The sequence below is a fragment of the Tursiops truncatus genome, chromosome 15, assembly GCF_011762595.2.
Source record: "Tursiops truncatus isolate mTurTru1 chromosome 15, mTurTru1.mat.Y, whole genome shotgun sequence".
Classification (NCBI taxonomy): domain Eukaryota; kingdom Metazoa; phylum Chordata; class Mammalia; order Artiodactyla; family Delphinidae; genus Tursiops; species Tursiops truncatus.
In genome coordinates, this window is record NC_047048.1 from 38,724,498 (window position 1) to 38,737,271 (window position 12,774).

At 51.6% G+C, this 12,774-nt stretch overlaps 1 protein-coding gene across 1 annotated transcript in view; it reads right to left on the reverse strand.

Annotated features, from left to right (window-relative positions):
* Positions 1 to 1,783: 1,783 nt before the first annotated feature.
* The window catches only part of BFSP1 (beaded filament structural protein 1), a 37,591-nt gene continuing 26,600 nt past the window's right edge, over positions 1,784 to 12,774 (reverse strand). Inside the window, exons 6-8 of the mRNA XM_073792581.1 lie at positions 7,366 to 7,586; positions 4,740 to 4,825; positions 1,784 to 2,949 (exon numbers count right to left, since the gene is read on the reverse strand). Coding sequence (XP_073648682.1) covers positions 1,784 to 2,949; positions 4,740 to 4,825; positions 7,366 to 7,586 — 1,473 coding nt within the window. The remainder of the gene's footprint in view (positions 2,950 to 4,739; positions 4,826 to 7,365; positions 7,587 to 12,774) is intronic.

A 12,774-nucleotide genomic window follows, 5' to 3' on the forward strand; every position in this document is an offset into this window, starting at 1 on the left:
TTAAATAGGAATATTAACAGAACACATGGTCCAAAAACATAAAAAGACTTAATGGGGAAAAGAAAAGGTTTGCCGTGGCTGCTATTGAATATAATATACACACTGGTCCAAATTCCTAGCACATTCTGCGCTCCACTAATGGTTTTCATTATTCTCTCTTAAGCTTTTAAAGGATATGTACCTCAAAACTGTGCCATGGAGCCGGTTCTCCACTCATCTTTTGGAAAGAACAACAAAGGCATATTTCTTTCTTGAAATTGAAACCTCAAATGAATTCAGAGAAAGATTTTTTTAAGCTCTAAACAGAAAGGAAAGGAGACTCCATTTAGTATTCTTTGTATTATTTCTAACAAAGAAATAATAGGATGTAATTTATGACACCATCAATTTTCCCTAATAATGTGTAGTTGTCTCGCCAGGTACTTTTGTTTAGGCAAATGCAATAATCCGTTTCAGCACATTTATTCACTGTGCTTAATGTATTTTGGAGTATCTACATGGGGAAGGAGTAATTTCTTAATTGGATAAGTAAAAAGATTATTTTTGGACTGTTAGTAGAAAAAAGGAGATATCTACAGGCAACATAAAAATTTTTGTAAAGATTCTGGCTTCAAGTAATTCCCATTTCCTAGGATGTGACACTGTAAGTACCTGAGTAAATGTGTGTGCACAGGAGAACATGAACAATTGTGTTGTATGGTATATTATATTACGGCAATTGAGATCCTTAATAAACTTGAAAGCTCTCCCCTTACCAGCATGCCACACTGTCTGGCACACAGAGTATGATTAATAAATGTTGGACTAGTTAATTAACTAACTGCTAAACGAGGAACTACGTGACGACATTTGATTTTGCTTTCTGAAGCCTGACCCAGGATTGCAATCTCTGAGTGACAAATTCTAAGTGACTCAGACAAAAGGACATTCAGCACATACTCTGTGGCAGGTGGCAATGGTCCCCCACTTACATCCCGTGACCCTTACCATTTCCATGTATTTCCATGCCTGACGTCCAAACGCCTGCACCTGTACTCCTCGGCCGAGGGCTTTCCTGGTCCCCAAAGTCAACGCCCTGGGAGCAGCGCTCCCTTCTGACTGACTGGCGTTGGTGGGTCAATACACCAGCTCGGAGGTGACTCGGAGGCGCGTGTTCTACCCCATCTCCCAGAGCCCCCAGGGGTGGGGGCCAAGCGCCAGCCGCCCACAGGACTGACCCCTCTGGTAGCCCATCTCCTTGCTGTCCCTGCCGCCATCTCCCTGCCCTCCTGGCCCTTCCTGAGACCACCCCTCCCCCCAGAAACTACATCAGATCCTTGCTGCGAGATCAGCGTCTGGGGGAACCCAAACCAAGACAGACACCTTTAACTGTTTTACTTCTAACAAAACACTCCTCATGTGATCAAATGTTTGTGCTTGAAATGCAGAGAAAAGCAGCCAATCCATCATCTAACACGTTTCTCTGTGGAATCCAGACTCTGCGCCTCTGACGAGTTTCTCAATGACCCATATGAAGGGCTTGTCTCTTTCCTAAACGAGCATGGCTTGGTGGCTGTTAACAGAGCACCCCCGAGCAAGGCTAACCCACCTAAAAGCCCAAAGCCCCTGTTAATTAGACAAAGGATGTGCAAGCAAAGAAAACGTTTTAATTAAGGCTTCACTGGCAAGCCAGACAGGCCAACTATGGTCTAATCCAAACAAGAACCCTCAGTCTTGTATGGTTTGTCCTAAAATATCCAAGCACTTCCCAACAGTGGCCCAAAGGCACTTTCTCCCCTCGAGCCTAGGCATCGGAAGAGCACTTCTCCTCCAGCTTCTTCTTGTTTGCCTTCGTGTTTTCGATCACGGTCTCCACGATTACGGCAGTCTCTTCGTATGTCTGGATGCTGTCGGTGGAAAACTTCTCAATAGACTCCATCACCTCCACCTTCTCATAGGCCAGCGTCCTGGGAGGGCTTCTCGCCGGGAGGCTGCTGGTCCAAGCTCCAGGCCCGTCGGACCCACCCTGAGTGACCTGAGGCCCTTGAGACTGGGGTGTAGACGGCCCCTCTGGACCAGGAGAGACTGTGACACAGGGCTTCCTGGCCCCCTCCTCCTCCTTCTGGCCATCCTGTTTCCCCTGGGGGCCCTTCAGTTCTTCGTCATTCATCTCATCCCCCTTGTCTACAGTGTGCGGGGTAGGGGGGTGTCCATCTTCTTTCCCCTGGGGAGGCCCCTGTCCGTCCTCCAGACCATCTTCTTTCCCCTGGGGAGGCCCCTGTCCATCCTCCAGACCATCTTTCCCCTGGGGAGGCCCCTCTCCGTCCTCCAGACCATCTTCTTTCCCCTGGGGAGGCCCCTGTCCATCCTCCAGACCATCTTTCCCCTGGGGAGGCCCCTCTCCATCCTCCAGACCATCTTTCCCCTGGGGAGGCCCCTCTCCATCCTCCAGAGGGGGCTCCGGCTGCTGGGGAGAGGGCTCCACGTGGCTGTCAGGCAGCACAGAGTCGTCCCCCTTGGAAACCACCACACCCCCTTTGGCCGGGACGGAGAAGGAACAGAAGCCTGGGTCCACGAAATTGGCATCTCCGGAGACCAGCACATACCGCCCCTTGGTGTACAGGTCAGCAGGGGGCTCGGGTTCTTTGGGGCCTTTCACCCTCTCCTTGACCATCCTGCCTAGTTTTTCAAAGGCTTTGCTTATCTTCCCTCCGTCTGGGACATCCTCCGGAGCCCCGTCCACGGTCGGGGGACTTGCTTCTCCATCCCCTGATTCGAGCTTAGATTCACCCTCTTCTTTAGGTACCACCTGCCCTGGCTTTGCGTCTTCAGGACCTCTCAGTGGTGCCTCTTCCCGACTTGCATCTGCTTTGTCTTTCGCTATGATCTCCTTTTTCCTTGGAACGTTCTTGGGGAGGCCTTTTTGTCTTGGTTTTGCTATTGTTATATCCTGCACAGCCCTGGCGAGATCTTTAAAAAAAAAAAAAAAAAAAGGACAATGAGGCAAGTATCGTCACCAATGAAAGAGGAAGAAAATGTATGTGTTGAAAAATACACTAATTATCCTGGAGCCCCCTGTCTAGCGCTGGGGTGGGGTTTACTACGTATGATCAAAAGCAACAGGGAAAGATCCCCGGGTCTGAAGCGTCCACAGCCCACACTGAGGACCCAGCTCTGCCGGCCACTGTGTGACTTTGGACAAGTCCCTCGGCCCCTCTGGGCTTGCGGAGGGGAGGGAGGTGCCCACAGTTCCCATCACACTGGGTACAACCGACTGAGATCCGTGATCCTCCTGCAGTAACACTGTGTGGGAGCAGGGCTCCAGTGCCCACCAAGCCCCCTGCCCCCCGAGTTCACAGGGGACACTGGGATCCACAGAGCAGACAGTGGAAACCCAGTCCACAGGGCACTCTCGCCTCAGGCTTCCCCAAAGGAGCAAGGCAGAGCTGCCTGGGCCTCTGACGGGTTCAGAATGGCCTCGGCCATGGGGAGTAGCTCCCTTGTCCTGCTCGCAACCCAGGCCAGATGAACACAGACACCCCTTGCTCAGCGTCCCCTTCCTCCTGGGCGATAAGAGGAAGTGATGCTCTCAAACTCAGAACAGGAATCCCCTGTGCCCGAGGCCATATTCATTTCCTCAGATCAGCTAAGAGGAAAAACTGAAAGTGTAACACAAAATCTCACCCTGCCTCACCCGGGAGGCTTTCCAGCTTTGCTCACAGTGATTTTTAAACTTTTTCATCCCGAAGTCTTCTCCAGCCCCTCCCTCCCTTCGCTAACCAGGGGACTCAGTTGCACAGAGCAAGGGCCTCCCGTGGGGCTGACCCTCAGTGACAGGGCAGAGTGAGCAGGCCGTGAAGCCATGATGGGGGGACGCAGTGGGGACACCACAAAGCAGGTGGCTGGGAGCAGGCGTGGAGAAGGGCTTACTTGCAGGACCAGCTGCCGAATTTCAGGGCCCGCTAATCAAAACTGTGAAGAACGTCCAGACAGCGACCGCACAGCATCAAGCCCAGCGCCCTGCACACAGCCCCCCGCCCCCGGAGCTGGCCCTGGGCGTCTGGGACCCCTGCCCCTGGCAGCAACGTTCTGACTCTGGCACCCCATCTCTGCAAAGCCCTCTGAGCTTTCTGAGACCCCTGGATTTGAAGGCACTATAAGCACAGGCTTCTCTTCTCCCAGGCACTGTTCTGTTCCTTCAGGACTGGGGAGACTGAGCTGTGAGCTGACATCTCACAGGCGCGTGAAACCATCCTCAAAGGACCAAATGTTGAAGGCAGAAGCTGCGCTTGCCCACCAAGCTATTTCTGCTCAGTTTTGAATGGGAGAGAGAACGAACAAAAATTGAGCATCTACTCTGCTCCTGACACTAGATCAAGCACCTCTGCACAAAAGAGTTCATTTCACTGGGGGGGGGGGGGGGGGGCGGGGGCGGGGCGGTGAATAGATACAATTCAGTGTCCACTTCTTGCCCAAGTAAATGTTGAGCTGCATTTTTTCTCCCCAGTTAAATGCCTCATGTTCACGGACGGCGTCCCCGAGGGGGTCTAACCCCCATCTGATTTTCTCCTTGTAAACTTTTTGACTCAGTCACTCAGCACCTGTTGGAGGACATCAGTGAGGGAGAGAAGGGACCTCACATAAAAGCACTGAATTTCCAGACGGACGGGGAGTATGAATGCTAAGTTCAGGGAGAAAGCCGCTTGATTTTTCCTTTTTCCCAGGACAGAAAGTCGCAGAAGCCAGGGTTGGGGACTCACCTTTCACACCGTGTCGAGGGCTGAGGGAGGCTCCGTGGCTCACGGTGTACAGAGTGATCGGGGTTTCAATGAAGGCAGAGCTCAGCCTGGCAAAAAGAACCAGAAAGAGGGTGATCTCCAGCTTTAATTCACTGAGCCAAACAGATGGGGGGCGGGCAAGAGGGATGCTCTAATGTCCAGCAAAAATGAAAAAGGCTTTCTCCAGATCCAACTGCTCATGAACCACAAACACATGTACACACTGGAGGACAACGGAAAGGAATACTCATCTCTTTGAGCTCAAGTCAAAGCTGTGAAACACACTTATAAAAAAAATTGTAATTCTTTTGTTTTGGAGGTTTTTTTCAATAAGAGAATGGCCAGCCCAGGCTGAAGTATTTAGGGCAACCAGGGTATAATATGCCCAACTGGTCTTTTTTTTTTTTTTTTTGGCGGTACGCGGGCCTCTCACTGTTGTGGCCTCTCCCGTTGCGGAGCACAGGCTCCGGACACGCTGGCTCAGCGGCCATGGCTCACGGGCCCAGCCGCTCCGCAGCATGTGGGATCTTCCCGGACCGGGGCACGAACCCACGTCCCCTGCATCGGCAGGCGGACTCTCAACCACTGCGCCACCAGGGAAGCCCCAACCGGTCTTTTTTAAAAAATAGTTATATATAATCAGAGACAGTGGAAAGATAAAGCAATTGAGACAAAACATAAATAGCTGGTGAATCTAAGAGGATCCAGAATTTCCTTGTTCTGTGCCTGCAACATTTCTATCAATTTGAAATTATATCAAAATTAAGAGTAATATATAAACCAACAAAAGGGGTATCCAGTTACCTTTTGATGAAGCCCTGCCCCCAAAACAAAAATGTTCACAAGGACGCTTAAATACCCGTTCAAGACTTATTTTTGTACATGTGTGCATGAAGCATTCACTGTGACATAAATATAGAGCTCAGCACAATACGTTGACCAGAACTAGAGAAAACAAAAGAAAGTCTCGCTTTCCCTCCTACACATTAGAGCACTCACAGCAAGACAGAGCCCCAGCGAGAGGGAAGGAAGTGCTCCTGTGTCTGGGTGCTTCTCTGTTAACCCAATCTAAACCCCCCAAAATCAGCAAGACTGAATTGAAGAACCTCAACTTAATAGAGATTCAGAGTCCCTATAGGAGGGGGCTGGCCTCAATCTGTTCTCTGAATATCTACAGATACAGACATTGATGTAGCCATAGATGTAGGTGTAGGTGTGGCTATAAATAACGGAGACATCGTTGTAGATGTGCATGTACGTGATGATGTAGATAGAGATGACTTAGGTATAGTTGAAGTATAGGAGTAGGTGTAGATTTAGGTGATAAAGATGTAGGTGTAGCTATAGATAATGTAGATATAAGTGTATGTGGAGGTGACACAGATGTAAATGATGTAGATATGGGTACAGATAATGTCGGTGTAGGTGTAGGTGATGTACATATAAATGTAGGTAATGTAGAGGTAGGTGTAGGTGTAGGTATAGATGAAGATGTTGTAGGTGTAGCTACAGATGAGGTAGATGATGTAGTTGCAGTGTAGATGTACACACGTACAGATGAGGAGGACATAGATGTAGACGTACGTGTAGGTAGGTATAGGTGTAGACACAGTTGATGTAGATGTATTTTTTTAATAAATTTATTTATTTATTTTTGGCTGCGTTGGGTCTTTGTTGCTGCGTGTGGCCTTTCTCTAGTTGCGGCGAGCGGGGGCTACTCTTCGTTGCAGTGTGCGGGCTTCTCATTGTGGTGGCTTCTCTTGCTGTGGAGCACAGGCTCTAGGCACGCGGGCTTCAGTAGTTGTGGCACGCGGGCTCAGTAGTTGTGGCTCATGGGCTTAGTTGCTCTGCAGCGTGTGGGATCTTCCCAGACCAGGGATCGAACCCATGTCCCCTGCTTTGGCAGGTGGATTCTTAACCGCTGTGCCACCAGGCAAGTCCCTATATAGATGTATTAATACATCTAGAAAATGGACAGTAGACGATGCAGGTGCAGCTGTGAATGATGATGAGATGGAGACAGAGATCTACTTCCCAGTGGAGTTCAAGTCAAAGTTCCATTACGTGGAGGAGACCAGACGGCCTGTCGACAGCCACATTACTGACCCAACCAGGTGGTCAGAGTCACGACGGCAGCAGCAGTAATAACACCTACACTGAACGCTGGTTGAGCTCCAGGTACCGTGCAGGCCCCTCCCCGGCAGCACCTCAATAACCACACCTGATCATCCTCTCTGTGAAGACACTCGTGTCGCCAGAGGCCTGTGGGCGGAAGGGAGCCTTCTCCGTGGGGGCTTTCTGACCCCCTGCTTGACATTCAAACACTTCCCCCGTCACCCTCGCCTCCTCTCCCCTCTCCCTGCTGCGATTCACTCCAGAGCACAGGTCACAGGCCACACGCCCTCTGCTACAAACCCACTCATCCTGTCTCCCCGACTAATATTCAAGCTCTGTGAGGTCACAGATTTGGGGGTTCCCTTCCTGGCCACATCCCCACTGCCTAGAACAGTAACACAGGAGACACTCAGCAAAGATCTGTGGAACAAGTAAGTGGCCAGCCAGAGAGGTTGGCGCTGTGCCCACGGGCTCTGCCCACCCCTGACCCCACCTGTTGCCTTCGTTCTCGATGATCCGGTGATACCGGTCCAGCTCATTCCTCAGGGTCTGCTGGGCGACCACCAGCTGCCGGCAGTCGTAGGATGACCTCTCCAGGCTCCTCTCAGCCTCCTCAGTCTCCTTCCGCAGGGTGTCAATCTGCTCATTGTAGAGCTGAATCTCTTCATCGTAGCACTCGTGGGCATCTCTGATGGCCTGTTCTAGGGCCGCCGTCTGTGGGCAAAGACACAGCTGTAAGGAAACCCAGCCCACCCTCTCGCTTAAGACACAGACCCGGCAGGGATACCCTGGACGCGGCATTTCCAGTTTTATTTGTTCTGTGGGTTTGTTTCTCTGTTTCTCTGTCAGCAGGGAATCCTTAAGCCACAGAGGGATGTGAACCCCTTCTCCTTACGCTTGCGTCAGCACCCTTGGAAATCTGCCCTAGCAGAGTCTCCACCCCGCAAAGGCAGTGGGAAGATGACAACCCCAGAAACTGAAACGAAAACTGCCGTCCATGGAATAAAACGTGCAACTCAAACAAAGTACATTCTTCATAATTTACTGAGTTAGCATAAATCTGACAGCTGAAAAATTAGTAAAAAGAAGAACATGTACTAAATAGATAAGATGCTATTTTTACTGAAATAATTAAGGGAGGAAGTTTCCTTGATCTTGTTCAGTCACTACGGCACCTTAATTTTCTCCTCATTTCTGATCAGTAGAGTTACGTATATGTTGTGGTAGCTAAAGGGTGCGTGTGTGTGTGCACACTCGCACATGTGTATAAATAAAATAACTTCAGGGAAACATTAATTACCTACTAATGCAGGACAAATCAAAATTAAGGTAGGAAAATAAAAAGAGGTGGTCTCACATTCACTGTAAGAGCTGTGACAACCCCTAAAGGGCCACAGCGTACTGACTTACAAGCTTAGTACAACCTCATTTTCCCAAAGAGAAGAGATCTAACAGGCATGGCCGGTTCTCAAAAGCAAAATAGAACAAGCAAACCAAACCCACTTCTCCTGGAAGAGTTCTCAAACTTCTTCGTGCATCTGAACCCCCCAACAATACTGTTAAGCTCAGATTCTGACTCAGCAGGTCCGGTGGGGCCGGAGGGGCTGCATTTCTTTTCTTTTCTTTTTTTCTTAAAGGATAGTTACTTCTTTTTCTTTTTCTTTTTTTGGGCTGCGTTGGGTCTTTGTTGCTGCACGCGGGCTTTCTCTAATTGCGGCGAGCGGGGGCTACTCTTTCTTGCGGTGCACAGGCTTCTCATTGCGGTGGCTTCTCTTGTTGCAGAGCACAGGTTCTAGGCACCTGGGCTTCAGTAGTTGTGGCTCACGGGCTCAGTAGTTGTGGCTTGCGGGCTCTAGAGCGCAGGCTCAGTGGTTGTAAGCACACGGGCTTAGTTGCTCTGTGGCATGTGGGATCTTCCCGGACCAGGGCTCGAACCCGTGTCTCCTGCATTGACAGGCGGATTCTTAACCACTGCGCCACCAGGGAAGCCCGGGAGGGCTGCATTTCTAAGCGGCTCCCACTCGATGCCCATGGCTCTGGTCTCCGGGTCACACTTTTTGAGTCACGGGGGACTAGACAGGTATCTGAATCCAACCTCACGTATGTCCACCACAAGACGCCTCACACATGCAGCTAAACGAGCACATTGGACATGTAGAGGGTGATTATTCCTGCGACAGCCTGATTCCTCACTTTATGTACAGATGTGGCCGTGGAACAGTGACGTCCCTAGTGAGGACACCGGCAGGCGCAGCCGACAAAGGTTGTCAGGAATGGATCTGTTGCATCAGGAAGTGGGGGAGGAAAGGAAGGAGGGAGGAAGGGAGGAAGAAAGGAAGGAACAGAGGGAGAGGTACATGCACTAGACACTCTGGGAAGCCGTCCACTGGCCTGTGTCGTCCCCATGTCTGAAGACTGTCCCATCTCACACGTAGGAAGTGTCCGGGCAGCAGTGTGACCACACTCCCCTGACCAGAGCCGCAGAACCAGGACTCAGGCTGGCCTATCACGTGCTTCCTCTCCGGGCATCTGGGAAGGGATCTCAGGAAGAGCAGTGACTTGGTGGTAGGTTCTAGACTCACTGGGACACGTAAGCCCAGGGTCTGAAGCCGCCACCCTGGAGAAACAATCTTTCATAAAGTGCATGGAGAAACTGAGAAAGGCAATTCTTCAGAAAGACAGAGACATGAAGCCAAAAGGCAAAGGCAACAGAGATGAGAGCGCCGGCAAAAGAGAGAAAAGAGGAAATCGGGGAGAGTGAGAAGCTCCCGCCGCCCGCCCTGTTCCCAAAGGTCATCAGCCCCTTTATATCTTGCTCCTTTGGGGGAAAATATCTTCACAGTCGAGAAAGCTGGAGACACCACCCCAGGTGACCCAAGTCTCACCCCCAGTACAAAGACACAGCCACATGGTGCTCCTGGTGAGAGGCACCGAGGACCCATCACTTCTGTCGTGTTCCTGCCGCAAACGCAGAGCCTCAGCTCAGCCCCGAGAAAGCATCAGGGAAGTCCAGATGGGGGGACGTCCCACAGGAGGACTGGCCATCAAGGTCATGAGAAACAGAGATGGGCAGGAACTGTCCCAGATTGGAGGAGGCTGAGGAGACAGGACAGCTGAATGCAAGCAGGATCCAGGACCAGAAAACACGTGAGCAGGGTAACAGGTGAGATTTCAGGCAAATCTGTTACCAGGATGGCGTGCTCGACAATGTCCTGGTTCCAACCTTGGTGCTGTGCTATTAAGAGGTTGACTTTGAGGGAACTGGGTGGAGAGTACGGGAAACCTCTGAGCTATTTTTGCAGCTTCTTAGAAGTCTAAAATTATTTCAAAATAAACCAAGCGAGTTTGACCAGGTTTCTGTTCCTCATTAAAAATTATCTCCATTCAAACAGTCTCCTGGGATGTCAAATACTGAGGCACAGTCTCTGATTCTTGGTGTGACCACATGCTCTTACCCACACCGGTGTTCACACACTCTAGGAAATGCTTCCATGAAGTAAGGAATTTAAAGGACCCCTTTGAGGCTCAAATCTCAGAGACAAGAAGCCATCCGGAGTGGATGAATCCCCACGTAAGACTCTCCATTTCCACGGAGCAGTCCTGAGAACGAAGCCTGCGGGGCACAGGCTGGGGTCCAGCGATCCCAGTGTCAACCGGGCAGCAGGAAGGCATGAAAGCTGATCACAGCTGCCTTTCATCAAAGCTTAGCTTTCTCCCACATGAGCAGGAAAGGGCTGTGCCCGCAGCACCTGGTGTTATAGCTCAATAATTTAAACCATTCATCAGAGGGCGGGGTGTTCAGGAAAACCAATAAAAGCCCCACTTGCAGCAGCTCAAAGGGGGCTAATGCAACGACTCTGATGGGAGTGATCGCGGCACGGGCTTCAGAGGCTGTCCAGCCCCAGCCTGACTGTGGGAGAAAGAAACCCTCGTTCCAGGAGCCACAGCCCAGAGAGGGAGGCGGCTCGGTCACAGGAACAAAGCCCAAGGTGTCACAGAGCCCACGGAGAGGCCCAGGGTGCTGGGGACATCACGGAAGTCTTCCAGGAGGAGGTGGGGCCGGTCCAGGTGCTGCAGAAGCAAAGCCACTCGCAGAGAGAGAAGTGGGGAGCAGAGGCGCCGGTGCCAGGATCCACAGGAGGGGTCCAGAGAGGAGAGGGAGAGAGAGCAGCCCACAGACAGCCCTGGTGGGTGGAAAGAGGCAGGTGGAAGGTGTGGGCCTCTAGGCAGCCGGAACTTCATCTTGAGCTAGGTGACCGTGTGTTTCCGCTTGGACCGCTTAGATCCGGCTGATAGCCGTCTCCCCACCAGGCTTGGGCGGCCGGAGCAGGAGCCAGGCCAGGCTCTGCTCAGTGCTCCCTGGACCTCGCGTGGGGCTGGCCAGAAACGGCTGAAAGATGTGTTTCAGCACAGCTGCAGGGCTTGCCTCTGCACAGCATGGTCCTCAGGGACCCGGGCCAGTGCCTCACAGTGAGCGCATCTGGAGAGGTGACCTCCTGCCTCAGTCCCTTTAGGCACCCAGACTCCTTTGGATCCAAGGTCATTTCAAAACGGAAAAAGAAATCAAGTGTCCTTCGCCGATTACACGCTGTCTTACCAAAACGTACCACCAGGTGGCGCTAAGGGACTTTACTGAGAAATGACACCTGGGAGTATACTTTCCCAATAATCTGAATTTTTTCACTTTCCTGTCACAGAAACTCAGCAGATGCAATTTAGAGAACCAGAACGCCTGTCCCTTCTCATCCGCCTGGAAGAAGTGCCATCCCCAGGGGTCTCGTGTGTGGTCCACATTCAGCTCCAATCGTGGGTGCGGTCCTGGGCAACCCGTGGACCAACGTTCTCAAACTTGAGCCTGCAGAGCCACCTGGAGGGCTTGTTAAACGAGATGCTGGGCCCTCCGGAGTTCCTGGTTCCGTAGATCTGGGACGGGCCCGTGAACGAGCATTTCTGACAAGCCCCAGGTGATGCTGACACTGATGCTGCTGGTTCAGGGACCTCCCCGTGAGGACCCTGCGACGGAGGGTTCCAGAAGCATCAGATGCCCTAACCATAGGCAGAACCAGCTGCCACAGCCCTGCCGGCTGGAGCCCTCAGGCTGCAAGGAGCTCCCCCTCCCCTGACCCCCATCATGTCCCCAGTCATGGCCCTGGCCCTGCTGAGGGGCTAGGCTGACGAGTCTCCCCTGGAACGCTCAGCTCAGCTACTCCACTGGGAAGTCACAACAGCCTTTTAAAATCGGCAAAAAGCCAGCCGTGAACATCTCATGAATAAGGCTATGGAGGGCCCGAGCCAGGAACCCAGGTGCCCGAGGTGTAGAATATTCTGGCCCAACGTTGGACCACCCCTACATCAATGTTCTCAAAGTGTGGTTCCTCGACCAGCATCTGGAATTTAGAAATAAAATTTCTTGGGCCACACCCCAGACCCACTGAGTCAGAAGCTCTCAGGTGGGTCCTGCCACGTGCGTGTTTTGATTCAAGCTAATTAGGCAGACTTTCGGCCCCATGACCTTTGCCCCTTAGCTGTATGCCCATGAATACATTATGTTACTCGGCAAAGGAACTTCTTACTCAGCTGACCTTAAAAAACAGGGAGATTATTCTAGATTATTCCTAATTCCACGGCCCTTAAGAGCAGAACTCAGGGAGATTAGATGCATGAGAAAGATTCGAAGCACCATTGCTGTCCTTGAAGATGGAGGGGCCACAAGCCAAGGAAGGTGGACGGCGTCTGGAGTAAATCCTGGCCGACAGCCAGCAGAGAAATAGGGTCCTTGGTCCCAGCGGCACACAGAAGGGAATTCTGCCAATGACAGGAATGGGACAGGAAGCAGATTCGGCCCACCACCCAACAAGAACCTCCAGATACGGGGGACCCAGGCCGGCGGACACCTTCATTT